The 24,467-nt window shown below is 50.2% G+C and overlaps 1 protein-coding gene across 1 annotated transcript in view; it reads right to left on the reverse strand.

The window, feature by feature from the left end:
* TBC1D22A (TBC1 domain family member 22A) overlaps positions 1–24,467 on the reverse strand; it is a 312,955-nt gene that overhangs the window by 201,882 nt on the left and 86,606 nt on the right. The window contains exons 5-6 of the mRNA XM_079937136.1: positions 13,093–13,163; positions 882–1,010 (exon numbers count right to left, since the gene is read on the reverse strand). Coding sequence (XP_079793262.1) covers positions 882–1,010; positions 13,093–13,163 — 200 coding nt within the window. The remainder of the gene's footprint in view (positions 1–881; positions 1,011–13,092; positions 13,164–24,467) is intronic.

Genomic DNA, 24,467 nt, shown 5'->3' on the forward strand with positions numbered 1-24,467 from the left:
GAGATGTGGGTATCCCACATCTGAGGGGGAAAAATTCGGCAACTCTCATCCACCTAGAGGTCGGGTTTCCAAGAGGAAATACTCCATACTGACACGCATCAGGGAAATCAGAAGTTCATGTCAGGATACGAGGCAGTGCTACCCATTCCTAACCACCAAAAGGTGGTTCAACTGCAGCACAAACCATTCTGAATTCTCACAAGTTACAAAGACGAGAATTATAAAGGCTTCGAGGGATTCTAACAGCAAATTCTGGATACACCATGAACCATGAATCAATTTTAAGTATCTTTCCCATCATGCACACAGTCAACTGACTATTCAAGAAGCCATAATTATACCCATTTTGTAGTAAACTGAACAGCAGACTGATAAGCTGGCTGCACCTCTGCCACGGACTGAACTGTGTGTCCCCAGAACCAAGCCGCGCAGCACGGCTCCCCTCGACCTACATCACGTCCCTGACAGCAGCAGAGGACAGCGCCCACGGGGCCCAGGGGACTCACACGTCTGACCCGACCCAGACAAATGTGTGCTCCTGACCTTCTGGTGAGACGGCCGCTCGCTGAGTCACAAGACACCCCCCACCCAGGGCGGGGCGGGGGTCGGCGGGGAGGATCTCGGTGCACGGCGAGGGGTCTGGGCTACCTGTTCTGTGGCTCCAATTAAGAGCCCCCTTCCCGCTTCTGCAGAAGGAACTGGAGATGCGCAAGGTGCTAGCATCAGCGGGAATTCACCGTTATTTGCTTTCAAGTTTATTTCTTTACTAGAAAATAAAGATCTGTGACCCAATCAGGAACTTACCAGATAAACCATTTCCTCCAAGAAGGCAGACGTCACCGAGTGGCTCAAGTGACAAGAAAAAGAAGAAGTATCCCCACCTGTCTGTATGTGTCCTGGTGAACTTCATCCGTCCTAGAATCATAATAGTGATCAATAAAAGCAAAATATTCTTTCTGTTTTCTTTGGAGCGTGGCTGGTCTTCGGTCTACGTTGGCAGGAAGGTAACCCTGTGTGAGAAAAAACAAACAAGAAAAGTACATACGGTTAATGGTAATTCCTGGAGTCTCTGTGAGAAAGAAGTCTGTAATCAAAAGGCTCACATCTTTTTTTTTTTTTTTTTTTTTGCTACGCGGGCCTCTCACTGCTGTGGCCTCTCCCGTTGCGGAGCACAGGCTCCGGATGCGCAGGCTCAGCGGCCATGGCTCACGGGTCCAGCCGCTCCGCGGCATGTGGGATCCTCCCAGACCGGGGCGCGAACCCGCGTCCCCTGCATCGGCAGGCGGACTCTCAAGCACTGCGCCACCAGGGAAGCCCCAAAGGCTCACATCTTAAACGAGCCTGGCGCTCTGAAATCTGACACAGAGGGGAGGACAAATGAGTTGTGAAGAAAGAGACACAAAGAAAAGCAGTGAGCTGAGCCCCATGGAAGTATCACCCCCAACCGCACTCCATGGGGTCTGGGCTCCGGCGTCTGCAGCCTCCACCGAGGTGATGGAACTCCACCTGCAGCCGTACAGGAGTGGGCCGGAGCCGGCGCAGCAGGCTGGCATTTGCCGCGCTCATCTACAGCACAGCTGAGAGATGAAAGCCCCCCTCTCTAAATGCCTTGGACACCACGGAGAGCTCAGAAGCGTGTAGGCCCTACAACCATACATGTGTGTGTGTCCACGTACACACATACGCATGCATATATACACATACACGTGCGTGTGTGTGTGTATGTGTGTGTGTGTACGCACACATATGTGTAAATTCTCACGCACATTTTCTCCTCTCTCCAAAGACTCCTGGGCTCTGGCAGCCGCAGGCCCAATACAGACTCAGAAAGGGTCCGGCAGGCAGCAAAGGGTGGCCGTGAAGAGCCCAGACTCCTGTCTTACATTTTCTACTTTTCAGTCAACATTACCACCACACCAGGGATAAAACAGAAGGTGCCTCTTTTCAGGAAACGGTTCCATGACATCTGACAAAGGGGCACAGCCATGCGACAGCTGCCCCCGTGAAGAACGGAGCAGTGTCATCGCCCCAAAACCGCCCCAGTGCCCTCTGCGGTCCCCCCACCCCCTCTTCCCCACAGGTCGCGGCTGCCGCCCTAGAATCACCCGTAAGTGGAATCATGTGGACCTGTGCCTGGGGGCAAGGTTTCCTTCACTCGGCCTGCTGGCTTCTTTTTAACTGAAGTATAGTTGATTTACAGTGTTGTATTAATTTCTGCTGTACAGCAGTGACTCAGTTATACACCTATAGACACTCTTTTTTTATATTCTTTTCCACTATGGTTTATCCCAGGAGAATGGCTCTAGTCCCCGGTGCTCAACAGTAGGACCTTGTTGTTTATCCATTCTATATGGAATAATCTGCATCTACCAACTCCAAACTCCCAGTCCTTCCCTCCCCACCGCCCCCCTTGGCAACCACAAGTCTGATCTCTATGTCTGTGAGTTTGTTCCTGTTTTGTAGATAAGTTCATTTGTGCCATATTTTAGATTTCAACAGATGAATGGATAAAGAAGATATGGTACATATATGCAATGGAATACTACTCAGCCATAAAAAAGAACGAAATAATGCCACTTGCAGCAACGTGGATAGACCTAGAGATGATCATACTAAGTGAAGTAAGTTGGAAAGGGAAAGACAAATGCCGTATGATAGCCTGCTGTCTTCTGAGATTCTTTCAGGAACCAACAGTGGCCTCCTCTTTCTCCCCAGGTGGAATTTCCAGGGTACGGCTATTTACCAGTTTGTTAAGCCATTCACTCTTTGCTGATCATTTGAGTTGTTTCTAGTTTGGGGTTATTTTAAATAACGCTTGTCCTAAATATTCTTGCACAAGATTTTTATGAATATACAGTTTGATTTCTCCTGGGCAGATACCCAGGAGCAGAGTTACTGGGTCACAATGTAGGTGTATGTTCAGCTTTCTAAGACACTGCCAGATCCTCTCCCAGAAGCATGATACCATTTTCCATCCCAACTAACAATGCCTGAGACTCTCAGACGCTCCACACCCTCCCTGACACTCAGTATTGTCAACCTCTAATATCAGTCGCTCTGTCGAGGGCTTCTAATTTCATTTCCCGAATGATTCATGATGTTGAGCGTCTGTTCACAAACCCTCCTGCCGCTGCTTCTCTTCTCTGGTGAAACGTCTGTTCACATCTTTTGCCCAGTTTTTTAATCAGTTGCTTGTCTTCTTATGAGTTTTATGAGTGCTGTATACATTCGAGACGCGAGTCTTTCTGTCAAATATATGCACTGTGGTTATACTCTCCTAGCCTGTGGCTTGCCTTTTTATGTCTCAAACAACAGAAGTTTCACATTTTCATGAAGTCCAATGGACAAAGTTTTTCTTTTGTATTTAGTGGTCCTTGCGTCCCATGTGAGAAGTGTTTTCTCCTTGCTTTCTTCCTAACGTTTAAAGCCTATCCCTCGAGTGTCCCTTCAACGTCACCCCCTCCAGAGGCTAGACCTGACCCTCGAAGAGCTGCTCACGCAGCGCCCCAGCAGCACCTGGCACGAGGCTCTGCAGAGCCAGCCCCTCACTGTGCCAGCCACATGGCAGGCACCCAAGTTTTCACTGAGTGCATTCATGTATGAGTGAAAAATGAACCAATACATCCCCTGCAGTGCTTTCTGCGTTTTAAAGCACTTTCACATCCAAAGTCAACGTCACTGTGCTTACTGCTAAACATCTATGCATCCTTTGTTCAAACAGAGCCCTGAAGAGCCTCTGGGAACTGCGTCTTCCTAGTCTCAACCCATGTGCCACCTGAAGGTGGGTAATCCCCTTCCTTCAGGACAGGTCTTGATGGGCTAATAAGCTAAACAGCTACACCATCCCACCAGCCAGTGACCGGCAGGCTCAGGGGTAAAGGGGGGACCCGATGCAGGCACAAAAGCCAGGCCCGGGGCCTTCTTTGCTGCTTATTGTGAATCAAAGAGAATGTGCACAGTCTGGAGCTGCAGCAGCCACTCTGTGACCACGAGGGAGAACCACGAGCTGCAGGTCCACCATGAAGAGCTGACTCAAGAAGAGCTGAGCTCAGTCGCCTTGATGATGAAATCAACCTAAGTCCAGCCGCGTCTTCTCAGCTGTGTGAGCACACGCATCCCCTTTAGTTCTCTAAGGCATCTCCATTAGCATTTGCTCTGTATTACAGATTACACACTCAGGCACATTTGTTTTATCACATTTGGATCACAGCATTTAAACTTTTTAATAAACTTGTACTGAAACATAACGTGTGTGTGCACGTGCGCTCCCAAAAAGTGTGTGTGAATGATCATAGATTGACCCTGTCTCAGGGCCCTTTGGGAGCCTTCCAACCACTGACCCTTACCTCCTGATCTGGTGTCAGAGGTACCTCCCTGACTCCTGACACCTGGATAAATTCTGCCTATTTCTGAACTTTATATACATAGAGTCTTTTTTTTTTCTTTTTTTGGCTCGTTGCTTAAACTCAGCATTATGTTTGAAAAATTCATTCATTTTGTAACACGAAAACAGTAGTTAATTTTCACTGTTGTGGGACTTCCCTGGTGGTCCACTGGTAAAGAATCCGCCTTCCAGTGCAGGGGACGCGGATTCGATCCCTGATCAGGGAACTAAGATCCCATATGTCACGGGGCAACTAAGCCCACGTGCCACAACTATTGAGCCTGCATGCCTCAACTAGAGAGAGAAAACCCGCATGCCACAACTACAGAGAAGCCGGCACACCGCAACGAAGATCCCACGTGCCGCAACTAAGACCTGACATAGCCAAAAATAAAAAAACAATACAATAAAAAAATTTTCACTGTTGCATAATATCTCCATGTACAAAATCCGTCTGTTAACAGACATCTGGGTTGCTACCAGGTTTTTGGGATAAACACTCTTGTACCTGCCTTTTATAATGCACGATGCGCATCTTGTTAAGTATACACCTGGGAACAGAACTGCTAGGTGGGCATACCTCTGACAGGTTTTGCTAAAGAATCTTCCAAAGCGATTACACTCCCATTCGAAGCGCATGGGAACGCCCACTGCCCTACATCCTTACCAACACTTGGTATCAGACATCTTTTCATTTTGGCCATCCCGATGGGTTCACGGAGGTAGCTATCAGAATGTAGTTTTCACCTGCATCTCCAGTGGATTGAAGGATGCCGTGTACGTCATCTGAGTGCAGCCCCTTTCCCTCCCCTGTCAGGTGGTCCCCCTCTCTCCTCCTGATGCATAAGCACCTGCCACATGTAGGCTGACGTGAGCCCTGTTGCAAGCATCTCCTCCTCGTCCCCATGGTTTGCCTTTTCTCCCTACTAGGGATGTCTCTGGATGAAGAGAAGTTCCTGACTTTAACGAAGCCCAATTTACTTTTAATGACTAGTCCTTTAGAAGGAAATTTCCTCTCCAACATTCCGTGCTTCTGTATCTCAACTTCAAATCATGGCCGTATTACCGCTGTCACGTCGTATTGCTCCACTGCGGGAGTCGGCAAATGCCAGCCCACTGCCCATGTCTACGCACAGACCTTTGGCAGCACACAGCCACGCCCGTTTGCTCACGTGTAGGGCTGCACGCAACCGAGGTAGAGCTGAGTGGTCGGAAAGAGACCATGTGACCCACTGAAACACGTGCTGAAACACTTGCTCTGCAGCCCCTTACAGAAAAAGCTTGCCAACCCCTGCTCTAAAACCACTGATCCCCAAGGCTGCATAGCCTTCCACCATATATATTTCTTTATACGGATTTCTATTTAACCTTTCCTCGATTTCTGAACGTTTTGACAACTTCCAATTGTCCAGTATTCTACAATACGTGGCCGTGAGCAGTAATATTTCTACAAGTGCATCGTTAGCTCCAAGGGATACGGGCTACATTTAAGGCTCCTGATGCCTTTCTTTCCAAGTGACGCTGCCAGGAGGTGTAGCAATTTACATCCCAGCAGCCTGGGCACAAGGTGTCACCTGCCCTCCACCTTCCCCAACAGCGAGGAGAAGCCCCCATGGAGAACACCTGCCCTCACACGGCTTCAACTGATTACCGTTGGTCGGAAAGGGGCCCATTCCCAGAGCAGCAGGTCCATCTGACAATACATGAGAGTCAGATAGTGAGCGGCCCTACTACCGAGGAAAGGAGTGGCCGCGGTTCCCACCTGCCTCTATTTTCTGGTCAAGTGAGGCATGTGTGTTCCAAAGAGCAGACCGCCTCACGGAATTACACCAGCGCCAAAAACAGACGGGAGCCCCGCAGTGTGGACGGAAGTGCCGGGCCCGCCCGCAGAGCCTCCACGTGCCAGCCGGCAAAGCTGAGCGGCTCAGGACGCGGCCTCTGCAGCCAGCACCACCTGCAACATGCCGGCCTGGGGGGCCCCGCACAGAGCCCCCTTCCTGCTGGGCTCCCAGCCCTGCCCCCCGAGGGAAGTCACAGCTTCAGAGAATCCGTGTGGGCCCAGGGGCGTCGGCCACGCCCAGGCTGGCCTCACTGCCATGTCAAGGCTCTGTCGCCTCCTGGAGAGTAACGATTTCCGGGGTTTACTTCTTTTTCTTCGTCCTAAAGCTGCCACAGTCACGGGTGACCGTGTCGCTCTTCACCAGGCGGCACACAGACCTGCCTCGAACCCTCGCCGGCGCACACAGGCCACACCAACCCTGTTCCCAGGTGAGGAAGCGGGCCCCAGAGGCACGCGGACCTGGTGGGGGACTGAAGGCAAAGCCGGCCCACCTGAGGCCCCACCTGCTCGGGGCCACCTGGCTTCGTTCACAGCAGCAGGGACCGAGTCCCCCGCCACCACGTTGCCACACACACACGTCCCCTGACAGCACCGGGATGCAGGGATGCTGCGGCGGCCGGCTGCCGGTGGACCAGGCCCTGCTTCTCTCCCCACCCGTCAGGCCATCCCCGCACGCCTGCCAGCGCTGCTGTGGAAAAGAAGGACCGGACCGCCCAGCACCGCGCCCCAGGGCCCCTGCCCCCTCTCAGTGTGCTCGCGCCTGCCCTCCCGCCCGCCCGGCCCAGCCCTCCCCAGCTCGCAGCCGGGGGACACTCTCCCCTCCCCTTCCCTCACTCACCCTGGCTCGTGGCCCCTCTGAGTTCGCTGCTCCCGCTGCCCGGGGCCCTTCTCCTCTGCATCAGGGTCAGCAAACTACCACCCACAGGCCACGTCCAGCCCACAGGATACTCTGTCGGTAAAATGTTATGGGAACTCGGCTGTGCACCTTCGTGTACAGGAGGATCTTTCAGCTCCGAGGACAGGCCGCAGCGCGGACGGCAGGAGCCACGGCGCCTGGAACGGAACCTGCCGGGCCTGATGAAGCTGCCCGCCCTCCTCCTGCCCCTCTGCTGGGCCAGCTCCCACACGCTCGGTCTGGGCTCCAGGCTCGGGCGCCGCCTTGGCCCTTCCACAGGAGCGGCCCCTCCTCTCGGCATCGGGGCCGAGGACGCTGCTAGTTTCTGCTGCTTACCCTCAACGTCCAAGCACGGCTCCAGGCAGCGGGGCCGCCTGGTCTGCACCGCGTCCCGAGGGCCCACGCGCTGCTGGAGTTGGTACATCCCTCTCCAAAGAACCCAGGAACCTGGACGCGCTGCCCCAGACGCTGCGTGGCCACGTCCCTCCCCCCCACCCAAGTGCCTGCTCACAGGTGTCGCCCCGGCCGCCGACCTCACCCTCAGGATCCCCCTACTTTTTGCTCGCGTTCTGTTCTGTAGCGCTCAGCTCCTTGGAAGACACTGCGAAGTTTACTTGTTGCGCTTACTGCTTGTGTCATCCCACGAGAACGCCAGCTCCACCGGGGCAGGAACCGTCACCCCTTTTGTTCACAGACAGCCCCCAAGGGCTCAGGATACTGTCTGTACACAACAGACGCTCCATAGATACTTGGTGGATGAACAAATGATGTCAACAGATGTGCAAGGACACCGTCACGCCCAAGGAGCGCCCCCGCCCTGGGGGCTGGGGAGGACGTGTCTAAGCTAATTGATGAGAAGTAGGGCTGTGCTGGCCCAGTACTGCTCTGGGTTGGGTTTGGTGATGCAGGAGAGGATGGAGGTGGAGAGGGACAGACACAGACGCCCTGAGAAAGGTGACGGAGCCGCATGGAGCACACAGGGCAGCATGTCCTGGCTGGCCCTGGGCAAGCCCGAAACAGCCTGGCACAGGAGAGGCATGGACGTGTGTGCCAGGCCAGGGCAGTGGGGCCAGCCCGGTGTCAGCCGGGGTCAGGGTGGACAGCCTTATGCAGATCACCTGCAGTGCCACCAAAGGATTCTTAGTGAATGTGAACGAGTACCCAGAAATTCTCGCCACCCCCAAACGTTAACTAACATACCAAAACAGAACTCCTAAAAGGCAAGGGTATCAAAACGGGGACACGGGCAATAAAAAACCCCACACATATTCCTGACGTTCCCGTTCCTAAAGGAAAACACACATATGCAAGTTGAGGCCCCTAGGTAATTAAGCAAGACTGGAAATTATGCAAATGAAATATATTCAAGTATGCACTGAATTTTAAATTACAGAAAACTTAATTGCTGTATTAGCATGCTATAAAAACACTAATCATAAATGTAAAACAATGCATGCATATACCTATATCAAAATTGTCCCGGTGACACAAACATCAAATCGCTCCCTCCTGCTGGGTTCACGTGCAAACTCACCTCAATATATTGAAAGAAGGAAAGATGATACCAGAGTTTCACTGATCATTTCTAACCATACTACTGACTAGCATAAATGTCAAGTGTTTACTTTGTTTCTGTTCAATGTTTCTGAAATAGTTTTTGTTTTTTGTTTTTTTTGTGTGGTACGCGGGCCTCTCACTGTTGTGGCCTCTCCCGTTGCGGATGGAGCACAGGCTCCGGACGCGCAGGCTCAGCAGCCATGGCTCACGGGCCTAGCCGCTCTGCGGCATGTGGGATCTTCCCGGGCCGGGTCACGAACCCGTGTCCCCTGCATCGGCAGGCGGACTCTCAACCGCTGCACCACCAGGGAAGCCCCTGAGATGGTTATTTTTAAGAGTCAAAAATATGATTTTCTACAGCACTAATTTTTTAAAATTTTTTAAACTTTTATTTTATATTGGAGTATAGTTGATTAACAATGCTGTGTTAGTTTCAGGTGTACAGCAAAGTGATTCAGTTATACATATACAGGTATCCATTCTTTTTCAAGTGCTTTTCCCATTTAGGTTATTACAGAATATTGAGCAGAATTCCCTGTGCTATACAGCAGGTCCTGTCTGGTTATCTGTTTTAAATAAATCAGTGTCTACAGGATTAATTTTTAAAAGTTACTGCACGGCTTGGATGGAATTTCAATGTCAACCAGCGTCAGTGGTGGTTTAATGGAAAGTTCTAGAGCATGTGCTAGCTCTCCGTAAGTGACCAGAGCCAAGTTTCCCATCTTTCCTCATTAAAGCAGCATCTCCTACTCATCAGTTAAGAACAGTACTCGTCCACGAGCCACCAGGATGGTGTTAACGACAAATCTTGAACGTGTCGGGAAAGTCATTTGTTAGCCAGGTCTTGAACTAGATTCATATTCAAGTTCAGCTGCGGTTGGTGGTCTTTCTAAACTGGACAGAGCGTAAATTCTTCCCGATCCTGGGTTCAACTCTTGATCCTGGACACCGAGGGGACTGGGACACCCACCTCCGCCCCGGCAGCTGAGCCCCGGACCGCACGACCTGGCTGAGTCAGGCCCAGCCGCTCCCCCGCCCAGCACCTCCACCCACGTGCGCTGCCCTCAGCGTCCTGTCTGCCAGCGGGCTCGGGGGTGCCCTGCCCTGTCCCACGTGGCGCCAGAGTGTCCTGGAGCAGCAGTCACCAACCCTGGGCCTGCCCGAGAACCCCTAGGGAACCCAGATAGCAGCATTTCCCAAGCTGCCCAGGCGACACGAATGTGGACCCAGAATGGAAAGCCACAAAAGGTCAAGAGGTGACCTGAAACCGCCACGTCCCTGCTGCCCAGCCTGGGGTGGGCGCTCAGCAGACCCCGTGTCACAGCGAGCCGGAGTCGGTACCAAGCCTGACACCTCAGTCCACCCAAGGCTCGGATCTGTTTCATGGGCCCAAACCTCAGGATCTGCGAGAGCTTCCCTCCCAGGAGAGAGGAGTGTCAGGCTGGGTGAGACCCTCAGAGACAGAGAACGACCGAGAGGCAGCCCTGACTGCAGAGACCCCTCCTCCACACACAGCCCGCCCCCGCGGCCTAGGCGCCCGCAGGGTTCTCTCCCCGCCGTCCCCGTGACGCCCTTGGGCCTGGCGCTTGCACAGGGCCCAGCTGAGGGCAGACCCACGAGAAACATCTGCTGGACCAGGGCTGCGTGAGGGGCAGGGTTCACTGAGCGCCTGCGCTTCCTGCCACGGCCTGCCACGGGACACGTGCTGAGGCTGACCGCCGGGGAGCACCCGAGGCATGAGCGGAAGCCTCAGAAACAAGCCCCTGGGTCCGGTTTACAGGACAGGAGGCGACCGCGCCCACGGTCCACCTCCTTCCGCCTGTCCGCACCCGGGTCTGACCAACACCCCTCAACCCGCTGGGTTCCCTGCCCCCGGGTGCCCAGAGCCCCCTCCCTGCCCCCGTGGCTGCACCACGTGCGGCCCAGGAGCCCTGTAGGCTGGGGTGTCACCCCTGCTCGCCCGCACAGGCCTGGACTGTCAGTGAGCACAGTTCCAAAGCGCCCACCCTGGCTTTCTCCTCAACTGCCCGAGCCCCACCCACACCTGCAGCCCTGGACCCCCTCTCCCCCTCCTGTTCTCCCTGCCCCAGCTCTAACCCCCTTCCAAGGGGCACAGACCACCGCTTCCAGAGGAATCTCTCGCACATGCTCGGTCTGGCACACGGCAAGCACTCGATAAATGTTTGCAAAACAAGTGAAAAAGCAAAGAAAGAGAGCGGGAGATAGCGCACTGGGGACATGGGCTCCTGGGAAGATGGGCTCCTTTCCGTGCAGTGAGATCCAGCTCTGTCCTGGGGGCAGCAGAGGAAGGCAGGGACTCTACCCTGTTCTGCAGACCCCGTGAGGGATGGGACGTGGTCGTTTTCCCTTCCCTGCTACCTCCTGGCATCACACACAGTGCCTGAGACACGGAAAACGCTCGATAAATACTGATCAAATGAACGGATAAGCCAACCAATGGCCCCTGCAAGAGGCTCCTGGCTTCACCAGAAACGCAGCCCCCCAGCCCCCCACTTCAAGCCTTCAGGGTGTGGCCCCTGAGCGCCGGCCTCCCCTGGTTCCAGCTCCCCGTGCCTCCCCATCCCCTCCCTCGCCCAAGGGCTCAGCCTGCTGGTTCCTGGGGAGCTGGCTCACCTCGGCCTTGACTCCTGCTGGCCCTGCCTCTGCTGCGTGCCCCAGGCCACGTGACTCCTCATCTCCCTCTCCGGAGGAGCCCTGACACCCCCTTCGAGATGCCACAGAAGCATCCCACCTTCTCCAAGAAGCCCTGTCTGGCACTGCGTGAGTCTGCACTGCCCTGGAACAGCCCCCTCTTTCTTGGTGCCCCCACTTTAGAAGGACAGGGTCTGCTCATTGACCCCAACGCCCTTTTTTTTTTTTTAACTCAGCCGTCAACGCAAGCCTAAGAGAGTCAGAACTGCCCCACTCATCTCTGTCCTTTCCCCCCCACCTCTCACCCACCGCCACCACGTGCAGACCCTGGGAGTGAAGGCCTCCCCCCAGTACGTGTGCCCTCGGCACTTACACTGCTGCCCTCCTCTCGCCCACAGTGCCCGCCTGCATCCCACACATCCCACAGTCTGTGGTCCCCAGAGCAAACCCTGCTGCACCCCTGACCAAACCCAAGCACCCCAACCCACTGTGGTGGACTAGTGTCTAATTCCCCTCTGCTTCCGGGCAAAGGGCCCCTGTAATCAGTGGTGGTTAAGTGAATAAATGTGCGTGAGCAGGCTGGACTTTCTGTCACCTGCATCCGCAGCACTCCTGGTCACAGGCTCTCCCCACCTCCCCCCATCCCTTCAGATCAGCCAAGTGGAGCCTGTGCTATCTCCTCTTCTGCCCCTCTGTCCACTGAGTCCCAGCTGGCCCTTCTTCCAGGTCAATCACTGGGCAGCACATGAGGGGACCTAAACCATGACCCGCAGAGGCTGAGAACGAAAGGAAAGAGGACAGGACAACGTAATTCACGGAGGACTTTCCACCAGGTGCAGCACACCCTTAACAAAGACAAAACCGCAACAGAGGCTCTTAAAGGTATTTTCATCCAAACTTCCTGTAACGTATCTTAGAGGACATTTGGAAAACTGGATACAAACGCTTAAAATAAAAAACACCAAACAACAAAAACATAAGCAATTGCAGTAGGTCTAATTTTAATTGCAAGAGAATATTTAGTCAATAAATATTCACCATTCAGAGCTGCATCTGCAATTAGGATTACGAGGTACTAAGCTGCAAATTTATCAAGACTCATTAGCGAGAAAGAGTCTTAAATACTGAAAGTCAGACGCAATTTAGAGTAAACTCTTAGGGGTCCTTAGTAACTTAGCTCCAAAAATAATACAAAAAGGAAAGGGGAAGAAAGCTGTCAATAAACTATTCTGAAATTCTCAGCAGGGCCAAGCTCGCTTCTGACACGGACTCAGGTGAAGCACCAGCACCCGAGCTTCCCCAGAAGCCTCCACGACCGGCAGCTCAGCACTAGGGGCGAGCAAGCCACAACTCCAGCCTCCATCACACAGACACAAACTGTTTCTAATGTCGTGGTTACTAACATTTAAAAAAAAATCCTCAAACATATTTCCCTGTTTGGACCCTCAGAGTTGAAATAATTTTCTATGCTGGAAATTTTCTATACCACAGGTTTGGAAATACCACAAAGATTTAAAAACCAATAAAATCAGAGAAAAAGAATACAGCTGTCATAAATTATGACTTATCCTCATTTTCTGCCAGCCTTGTCAAACCAAGCTTGAAATTAAGCAAAGGATGGGAAATGCCATCTTGGCCCCGGCAAAGGCCCAGATCACCGCGGCACAGACAGGGCACGTGACAGGGCCGGGAGCCTGGCCAGGCCAGGGGAGCCTGTCCTCGCGGGAGGAAGAGGCGCGGGCAGGTAGGCCCGGGGGGACTCACCGAGAGCAGCTTCCACGTGATGGCACGGACGGGCTTCGGGATCCCGGACCAGCTCAACTTCCGCAATTCTTCTGTTGACAGAAAAGAGACAGGAACAGGGTTACAAACAGCAAGCAAACCTTCCACTGTGTGGTAACGTCCTCCATCAGTTACTAGGGGGCAAAGAGCCCCGGACATGAAACCACACTGAACCTAAATGATAAAAATTCCAGATACTAACTGTTCTCAACAGACGAGAGAAGTTTCCACTCTATTCAAGCAAAGCTAAACGTGACCTGTTTACATTTAAATCTTAGCACGTGTTTGCTAAACACACCCCAGCGATCCTGGAGACACCGAGACAGGTGAGGTCCAGAGGACTCGGCTTCCTTCCACCCCTCCTTCCTTCCCACCCTCTTCCTTCCTTCCCTCTCTCTCTCTCACTCCCTCCCCCTCCCAACTTCACATCTTTCTTTCATCCCATGTCACTCTCACCACTTACTGTTTAAGAAGACCTACTGTGAGGTGTTTTTCCCAGGACTGGTTTTGAAAGACATTCCTTCACGGAGATACGCTTGTGTCTACACAGCACTGATAAGGATGTAGCGCATTACACACACCAAGGACAATCAAGTTTAAAGAGTACAAGTCACTGCTGCCCTAACGAACACCTATGGGGGCGGGGGGGGGGGGGGTGTCACAGAGGGGCGGGGCTGGCAGGGGCAGAGGAGCCTGGACGAAGGGCAGGATGGGGCACAGCCTGGGCCAGGGGGGGTGGGACAAGGATAAGGGCCCCTGAATTCTGTCTGACCTGGGTCTCCTCCAGTGTCTCCATCACATGCCCTGAACGGCTAGAGAACACATTTCAATTTGTAGATAGATAACACTCAATGCCACAGAAACTGAAGTAATTATTTCTTTCCTTTAAGTTAGGAATCCACCATTAGGTCCTCCACCTAACAGCTCAGAGCTAATGATTAATACTAGGAATAAAAGAAATGATTAAAGAGAAGACTTTGGTAATATAATCAACAAAATACAAAGTCCTGGCATCTAATCTTTTTCCAATTACTAAAGTCTAAGTAAAATAAGTACACAATAATTGGGCAACGTTACCAGCGATAACTTGCATTTTATGGCAATCTCAGAAAATATCAAATCTTCCCCAGTTCCCTAAGGATATTATGAAAAGCAGGAACACCAATAACGCAATGTTTACCAATCATGTTCCCAGGGCCCCTCTGACTGCATGAGCCTGGCTTTCTGATGATCGTTTATGAAGAAAGCCGAGAGAAATCTCAGTGGTTAATGTTCTCTCTCTTCATGAAAGAAACTCATAAAAATGGTACCTTAAATAGACAGCATGAGACACAGTTCTGACGTTGTGTGAGCTTGGGTGTTTAAAAGAAGCTTTTTCATATATATTATTTGATCCTCCAAACAGCTTGAGTTCATTAGGGCCGCAATCCTACAAGGTGAATGAGGAACAGTCTCAGAGAGGTTAGGTGACTTGGCCGTGGCGGCACAGGAACCAAGTGACCTTCACGTCCCGGAGTCCTTCCCCACGATTAACTTCCATTACTAAGAAGGTTTCTTGGAACACAGACAAGATCGAAATCTTAGATCAAAACACAACTGGATATCCAAAGAACAGCAGACACCAGTAGGATTTACTCCAGGAATGAAAGGATGGTTCCGCATCAGGAAATCTTATATTATAACTTTATTATGGTGTTGGAATGAGTGGATGGGAGAAGTAACAGGACTGCTCTGACAGATGTCAGGTGTGGACTTTCACCGCGGGGCCCATTCGCCCCTTCCACCTTTCCGGGAGAATCCTGGTTATGCAAAGTGACCACCCCCGGCAGCCCAGGGGAGGCTGAACCCGCCTGCCTCACTCTAAACTTAGACCGGGTTGGCTGGTTTGGAGCTAAGCCACGCCCTCACCGGTGACTGATCCGGCAATGGGCCTGGGACCCTATGTGAACCACTGAGAAGAGAGAGCAAATTAGCTGGGGGCTTCTGAGAAAGCTCCTCCTGGCTCTTGGGAAATGTGTCGGAGGTAACCCTCTCTTGCCTCCTCTGAATGTTGCTCGGGTCAGAGGTCAGGCTGGGGACTGCGACAGCCACCTAGAATCCAACCAGCCTGAGGACGAAGCCAGCAGAGAGGCCGGCAGCACCAGGAGACAGGCAGGAACCAGGGTTCTGAGTCCAGCAAGACGGGCAGATGCAAGGGACAAAAATCAATAGCTTGTCACCACTGACAAAACAGATAGAAAACTGGGCAGTCACAACCTTAACAAGAAATACACAACACCATATGAAGAAAACTATAGGGGTTTTACTGAAAGACATAAAGAAACAGAGGAAAACACTGAGCTCAATGACTGACATCAACAAGTATTTAAGGAACACATCCACGGGGCCAGGCACAAGGCCAGCGGTAGGGGAATTACTCAAGTGACCACCACACAGCCCCCAGGAGCAGGGAACTCACCTCCCACTCCAAGGTCATGGCAAATGTAAGATCACGACTGGATAAAGTGCTTAAAAGATGAGGTGAACAGCACAGTGAAGCCCTCAGTGGGAAGGTGTACCCAGTTAGGGAGGTCTCCTTGAGGACATGAGAACCGAACTAAGACCTAGAGACGCGGAGAGATCACCTGAGAGAAGAGGGGGCCCGAAGTGGAATATTCTGGGCCCAGCGAACAGCTTATGCAAAGCCTTGGCCACTGGAAAAAGGATCAGAGGGGCCAGTGGCCCCAAAGAGCCCACTTAAGGGGCTACTTAGGAAGCCCAAGGCAGAGGTGACGGTGGCTAGGATGGTGACAGTGAGAGAAGGGCAGTGACCAAAGAGAAACTTAGGAGATAAAAACAAGAAGACACAGAAGACTGGATCTAAGACTCAAAATCACAATGCTGTCAACTGTCCATCTTTAAATTCAAAGCAAAGCCAATCCAAATTCCAACAGGATAGACTGCATGTAAGTTTCAGGATAGACGGAAACGTAATTAGCTGACCTGAAGTTCATCTGGAGGAGCAAATGCATAAGAGCAGCCAATAAAATTTCCAGAAAGAATAACGTAAAAGAATTTGCATTAACGGATAAGAAAATGTATACTAGGACTACAGTAATTAAGACATAAGGATTCTACGAGCAAAGCTAAAATGAAGAGAGAGAGCAGTGTAACAGAATAAGTGGTTCACATCAAACCTGTATTTAGTTGTGATAAAAAGAGCATTCCAAATCAAGGGGCCCACCAACTAATGACGTCCCAACAATATAGTATCTATTATCAGAGAAGTAATTTAGAACATATATCTTACCACACAAAAACGTATTTCCAGATGATTAAAGACCCAAAGATGTAAATGCAACATGTGTATAAAGGAATGATTTTTAAAATACAAGAAAATATAAGAGAATATCTTGCTGTCTGTGGGATGGGAAAAAGGTCTTCCGAAGCAAGACACAAATCTCAGAAACTATAAATAAAAAGCTTAACAAATTAACTATATAAAAGTTTAAAATGACTGTACAGTGAAAGAAACTACGTTAAAAAAAAACAAATGACAGATCTGAAAACTACACATGCAACATAAAATATTAAAAGGTTGACATCACTAATATGTAAAGAACACATAAAAAAGTAAGAGTGATCAATCTACAGAAAAATGGAAAATTCACAGGAGACAGAAATGGCTAATAAACGTACAAAACTAGGCACGTAACCTTAATGGTGATCAAAGAACAAACTACATTATTAAAACAAGACACTTGTCAAAAGTTAGAATCTTAAATAATGCCCAATATTGATGAGATTCTGGGTAAACAGCCACTCTCTTATAGTTTGGTAAGAGTGTATATTGATATAATTTTTTTGTTGGTCAAATTTTAATGGTGTATAATGTTTGAGCAGCAACTTCACTTGAAGAAACCTATTCGACAAGGATGTCTGCAAAGGTACCCAAGGATTATACACAAGGGTGTTAGCATCTGAGAACAATCATAACGGAAAATTAGAAACAAAGTGTCTATTAATAGAGAGATGATTAAAAACCCTGTTACATCCCCACTGGACGACAATGTTGCCATGGAAAAGAATGGGTATCGTTTTGTGGGTGGATATAGAATAAACTTCTCTAAATTATGAAAAGAGAACAACAGAGAAGAGAACGTAGCCGCACTGAGTATTTCTGCCAGCACACACAGGAATCGAGAAGCACAGCCAGACTTGGGGAGGGGTTCAGGGAGCGGGCTCAGGGATGCTGAGACCTACCTTTCATTGTCTACCCTGCTGTGTTTCTACAAAGTTCCTGTCCATCTCCACCTTTACCTCCAGCTTTTCAAAATCCACCCAGCCTTCCAGGCCCAGCTCAGCCTCTTCCAGACCTAGGACACCTTCCTGACGACTCCAGCCCTCACTCACTTCCCTCTTCTGTGAGTGCCACCTGGAGCCCAGAGCCCGGAGCCCGCCCACCTTCAGGGCCACGCCAGGAGCATCAGTCTCACCTCCTAGAGGGGGCTTATGAGTTCCTGGAGGTCAGACCCCATGATTCTCCTGCTTGTCTGTCCTGAGGCAGTGCCTTGCGATTGCTTGGCAGTAAGTACTGGAGAGATGCAAGACCAATTCCTCCCTCCAGCCCTTCAGAGGTGTTTCTTTTTTCTTTTTTTTTTTTGGTGGGGGGGGCAGGTGTCACATTTTTAATTGAAGTGTAATTTATACACAATAAAAGAATGAATATAGCCCCCCAACAAGACTGAGAACACTCCTCTCACCCTCTTCTAGTACCTCCTTGCCCCCCACTCCGAGCTAACCCCTTTCTGGTATCTATCACCATAGATTAGCTCTGCCTGTCCTTAAAATTCACGTAAATACTACACACGGGATGCCCTCATTTGTGTCCTACCTCTCTGCTCATAATGTGTCTGTCAGAGTCATGCATGTAGCGGTAGTTCCTTCTTTACAAGCAGGGACAGTATTCTTTGCTATGAATATATCACCACCTGTTTAGGTATCCACCTGCTCACAGATGCCTGGGTTATTTACAAGCTTTCCTCCGTGAAAAAGCTGCTATGCACGTTCCTGTGGGTACCTGCTTTATGGGTGGATGTTTCCAATTCTATCAGGCAAATATGAAGCAGCGGAACTGCTGGGTCACAGGACAGATACACCTTTAACCTTATTTAAAAAAACTGCCATGTGGTTCTCCGAAGTGGTTGAACCATTTTACACTTTCCACCATTAATGCAGGAAAGTTTTCACTGCTCCAGTCCTGGTCAAAATTTAGTGTTACGTCGGTCTTTAATTTTCATCATTCTACTAAATGTTAAATGGTATCTCATTACAGTTTTAATTAGCCATTCTGTGATGAGTAATGATGTTGCACGTTGAACCGATTTTCACATGCTTTCTGGCCATTTTTATACCTTTTATGAAGTTTATATTGAAATCTTTTACCCATCTTTTTATTGGGTTGCCCATAATAATTTTATTATTGATCCATGGGTCTGTTTCTAATGATTGATTTTTCTTCTGGTTCTAGGTCATATTTTCCTATTTCCTTGCATGCCTGGGTTTTTGTTTTTGTTTTTGAATGCCAGATGTGCCAGTTATCAATTTATTCCCTCTCTGATCATGGAACTGGGTCTTATAAATATTTCTCCTTGGTCAGCTGGCATGCCGCTCTCCTTTTCAGCAGAGGGTGAAGGAAGGACCATCGAGGAGCAAGGGCTGCTCTGGTCCAGGTTCTCCAGGCTCCTGCAGAGGGTGGTCCCCAGCTCCCTTGAGCTCTCGCCTCCCCCGAGCAGGCTTTCTCCCGCACTTAGGCCCTGCGGAGCGTGTTTTCTCCAGCACGCGGGCCCTGAGCACACAGGGTTTCTCCCACGTTCAGCTACTGGCCAGAGCGACTTCCCAGTCCCGGTACCGGCAGCAAGTGATGGCCAGCAACAGCCCACAGCCGACGCCTGCGTGAGCTCTGGTGGTTGTTTGACTGACTGCTTTCTGGGGACTCTTTCCCTGCCTCATGGAATCTCACCCCACCCGTGAGAAGATCAGCACTCGGCCAAGGACTTGGAGGGACGCTGTGCCGACACCTGGGCTCTACGTCTAGCTATTCTCTCCTGTCCAGCACTCTGCTCCACACGCTCTGTCTCGGCCTCTGGGAACCCCCTTTCCTGAGTCCTCAACTCGGCAAGACCGCCAGGTTCAGCTGCGCTGCAGCCTGCAAGCTGCCTCCAGCTGTAAACAGGAGCAAGTGGAAAGCTCGCCTTGCTGTTCCCCTTCGTCAGGGACACAGTCCTGCATCACCTGTTCCACAAGGTCCCAAGGCAGCTATTTCAAGTACTGGGGGCAGTTTTCCAGTTGTTACAACAGGGGAGCAATTCCTTTGACAGCTAGTCCTCCACGGATTGAAGCAAAAGTCAACTTACTAACATATTTTAAAGACATCTTTGTCTAGTCATCAGGAATATTGGTCTCTGGTTTCTGTTTCTGACAATGCCTTTGTAAGGTTTCAGTATCGGGGCTACGCCACCTTAATATGAGCTGAGACGTGTGTTCTCCTCTCTCTTCTGAAATGAAAGACTTTCTGGAGAATCAGTATTATTTCCTCCTGAGATAGGGTTCACTGGAAAAGCCATCTGACCCTGACACTTTCCTCATGTGAAGGTTTTTTAATTACAAATTTACGTTTTAAACTGATATAAGAGTTTCCAGTTGCCTCTTGCATCTGTTTTGTTAGGCCATGTTTCTCAAGGAATATGTCCATTTCATGTACATTCTTGAATTTATTGGCATAAAGTTGTCATCAGTATCCACTTATTTTTTAGTGTCTGTAGGGTCTGTAGTGATGTTTCCTCTTTCATATCTGACACTGGTAATTCGTGTTTTCTCTCTTTTTCCATTGGTCAAGTCTAACTACAAGTTTTTATTGATCTTTTCAAAAAACAAATTTTAGATTTTCTTGATGCTTGCTCTTGTTTGTACATTTTTCAGTTTACTGATTTCCACCTTTATGTTATTTCCCTTCTTTTATTTTGGTTTTGTTTAATTCCCTCCTCTTTTCCTAGCTTCTTTTTTTTTTCTTCTTTTTTTCTCTTCTCCCCCTTCCTCCCACCCCACCCTCCTCCTAGCTTCTTAAGGTAGAAGCTTTGATCATTGATTTGAACCTTTATTCTTTTCTAACATAGGCATTTAAAGGTATAAACTTCCCTCCAAGCATTGTTTTAGTTGTATCATATACATTTTTATATGTATGGTCATTATCATTCAGTTTGAAACGTTTTCTAATTTTCCCTGTGATTTCTTTGATCCATGAGTTATTTAGAAGTATGTTGATAAATTTCCAAATATTTGAGGATTTCCTGGGTATCACAGTAGACTGCTTTCTAATTTAAGGATTCGGTCAGATGAACTTGGTGTTATTTCAGTCCTTTGAAATTATCACCACCTGTTTGGGCAGCGCATGTGGTCTACTTGGTGAATGTGCCATACGTCCTCGCAAAGAACGTGCATCTTCAGCTGGTGGGTGTGGTATCTACACACCGGTGAGATGCAGCTGGGTGACTCCACTATTCATACTCCCTTTACTGATTTTTATATCTACCTATCCTGTCAATGACTCAGGAAGGGGTGTTAAAATTTCTGCCTACGATTGGAAATTGGTCTATTTCTTTCTTTATTCTTGTCAATGTTTGCTTCATGCATCATGAAGCTGTGGTATTAGGTACACACACATTTAGGAAAGGTACCTCTACTTAATGAGTTGAAGCTCTTATCGTTATAAAACATCCCTCTTTGTCTTAATAAAACTCTTTGTCTTGATGTTTATTTCTTCTGGTATTATTATAAGCAAATTAGTTTTCTTATGATTAGCGCTTCCCTGGCATATCTTTTTCCACCTTTCATTTCAACTGCCTGAGTCTTAACGTTTAACAGTGTGGTTTTGGCTTTTCTTTCAGCTCTCTGTCCCCATACTTCTTAGAATCAGACTGCAAAATCACTAGCTGTCTAAGACAGAACGCTAAAATGTAAGAAATACTTTAATAAGCAGAAAATGAATGAGAAACAAATAGCATTTTTTCTACAATAGTGCATCTGCTTTCTAAAAAATAAAATTTGGAAACATTTTTTTGAAAACAACACCAATATCACAACTCCATACTCATCTGTACTTTGAGTCTTTCCTTCTCAATAAAATTCCCACCTGGGAAATTGACATTGCAAACAGTCCGTGACGAAAGGAAGCAGACAGGTATAGAGCAACAAATGCTAGTTGTGGATTCAATGGACCTGGGGTTCAAGGCCCAGCGCGGCCAACGAGAATCTGTATGACCTTGGTCAGTACTCTTAATCTCTCCTGAGCCCCAGTTTCTTCCTCTAAAACTTACAGCAAGATAAAAATACCTTCCTTGCTTAAATCACAGAATTTCTGTAAGAGACAATACGTGAGAAAGCACTGTGACATACTATACAAAGGCAAGAACGCGATTCTGTTACGCTTACTGAATTATTTGGCTGGTTGGGCTGTGAACCCAAACCATGCAGCCACTGGGACTCATTCGTTCTAATTGGATGTAAAATATCACATTTGAGACTGAACCAGAAATCTGTCACAAAAGGGTGTACGCAAGGAACTCCTATTATAAGTACCTTTTTTTTTTTTCTGAAAAGCCAGGGATAACAGAAAAATCAACCCATAATTTAAGCTATTTTTTTCTAATACTCATTTCTTTTAAACTGGCTTTAATTCTTATTTTTTAAAACTCGGGCAGTACTGAAATCTGGGACAACAATAAGAAATGCATGTATACGACAATCACCTAGGCTCTTGCTTGAATCTAGTCCAGAGCTGAGCTGTCACCAGCATCAGAAGGCCCTGCAGAACAAGCACGTCTCTTGCTCCTGAAAGCCGCGGCTCGGGAGGGTCTCATAAATGAGCCATCTGGCCATCGCTTATCGAGCACCCCTTTGTGTAAGCTGCCCTTGGGGCCAAAGCCACTTCCACACTCGGCCTGCTCCGAGTCCATCACACACGGTGATTTACCCAGTCTGTGAACACCGATCGACTCTCAAGGAGCCTCGGAGGTTACGATTAGACCCAGTTCCTACCCTCCAGTGGCTCACTGGAAGGAGGGAGGGAAAGTCTAACAGTGCAAGTGTTCAGGGATGCTGCGCAAGAAAGGTGTGCAGGTGATGCGGGACCCCGGAGGAGAGGTGGGCTCCTCCCTGAAGAAGGGGGACACGGGGAAGACTCCCAGTGAGCTGCTCCTTGAGAGGCACCTTGAAGCCAACTCAAAACCTGGAAGATTCATCTCTGCCCCCACCCTCGACCTCATCAACACAACAGGAAAGGAACAATGTCATAAACAAGAACGAGGGCATCAAGGAGGAGACGAGAGCAGACAAGAAATGTCAACAAAAATCTGGAAGATGGAACGGCAGAGTGGTGAAGAGACTCAAACCTGCCGCCTGAGAAGGGGAGGCCCACTCATGGCAGAGAACTCCAGAGGCCCAGCGGCAGGTGAACGCAGGCGGACCACTTCCAAGGCACGGGGGGCAGCCAGACCCCCGGAGCCACGCAGGAGTCCCCACCTCCCGCACAGAGAAACAACTCTAGGGTAAAGCAGAAATCACACACGGCAGGTACCGGTGGCTCAGTCCCGAACCCGAGTTCCAGCCGCAGGAGCACGATGGATCCCCATTTCCCAAACACTGTGACATGTGCTACACTGAGAGGGTGGGGAACGAGAAGAGGGAAGGGAACCATGAGAGGTAACCTGTCTGCGTCCAGAGGAAGATGGCAATAAATACAGCTAGACTGTAAAAACCTGCAGAATTTGCAGAGTGTTTAGAAACAGAAAGGCAAGTCTATAGTTCCTCATACCAAGACGTAGAGTGACAGCCCGCGGGGATGGGATGCAGGGGGAGGAAGGCTGGGGGCCGAGGACTGCTGCTGCCAGTCTTGTATTACCGCTTCGTTTTTCAGACCAGGTGCATGGGTTGCTTTGATAGAAAGAAAACTAACTGAGTAAGGTGTATGCCAAGGGGCCCAGAGCACTGCAGCTGGAGGAAGCCACCCACCCAAAAGCACGGTGGAGTGGACTATAGAGCAACTTCACAGAACTGTACGGAGCTCAGCACGATGCACGCACCCAGGGGGAGGGTGTGGGGGGTGCCAGTGAGAAAGCAGGCTGGAGAGGGAAGCAGGGCCGGGATCATACAGGGAAGGCTGGGACAGCGGGCCACCACCTGGATTTACACTCAGCGGAGCTGAGGGGCCAGCGGGGGCGGGGGAGAGGGGCGGGGAGTGTTAAGCAAAGACTGCAAAGGTGTTGTGACCGATGTGGGTTTCCTAAGCAGAAGCACCGGTATTTGGAGTGAACGTCGCAGGGCTTGCTGGGTGACTATGGAGCTAGAGGAAGAGCACAGTGACCCCTTCCAGATGTGAGGGGCACCGCAGCCAGCGGACCAGCCAAAGGATGAGCCCGGATCCAGCTGCCCCTGCGTCCTGCTCACCGCCCAGTCACCCCATGGCCACCCCACACCCGGTGCGCCAGGCTTTGCGCTGGAACGGAAGCGGGAATCCACCAGGCTGGTGCACCCTGCAGCACCCGCTTTGGAACACCGCTGCACCCCACGAGGAACCCCCAAACGGGGGGATGGCTGCCCCTGGAAGCAGCTCACGGCCACCCCACCACCCCCAGGCTTTCAAAGTCAAGTAGGTAACTTTCCAGGAAAGCCTGCTTCTCTTCTCAGGTGAAAATACGGAGAAATTGAAAACTTCCTAGCCACCAACACGTCAATGATGTGTCATACGGTGGCCGTCGCCACTCTGTGTAAGGGGAAGCCTGGACGGGAGAGGAAAAAGTGCGGCAGGCCTGAGAAAGACGCCTGTCCCGTTCCTGCCTGGCCCTTGGCAAATTGGAACAAGGCTTCCCTTCCACAGACAGAGCTAGGAGGGTGATGGAGCTGAAGGATCCTTCTGGAAGGTGTTTCTGCAGGACCCTGGGGCCCAAGCTGCAGTCGAGGACGGTGAGCGCTGCACTCCCTGAGCCCTCAGGAGCAGCTTCAGTCCGTCTGGCATCTGAGGAGGAGACGAGCGGCAGGGACGCCCCGCTGCTCGGCAGCTCTTCTCGGTGTTCCGGGATTTTCATCCCGACGACCCTTAACTGCTGCAATGCACATAATAAAGTTTCGCAAAATAAACTCTCTAGCTATAACTTTTTCTTTTATCTAAAGGGTTTTCCCCCAGACAGGGAAGGCGCGTGCGTTTAGAGGCATCAGAACCGGCAGAAACGGACAAACGTTCCTCTTGGGGACACAGAGCTGAGCCCAGGGAGAGGGGAATACAGGGAGGAGAGGCAGCCAGGGCTCAGGACCTGAGGCGAGTC

The sequence above is a fragment of the Stenella coeruleoalba genome (assembly GCF_951394435.1).
Source record: "Stenella coeruleoalba genome assembly, chromosome: 11".
Lineage (NCBI taxonomy): Eukaryota > Metazoa > Chordata > Mammalia > Artiodactyla > Delphinidae > Stenella > Stenella coeruleoalba.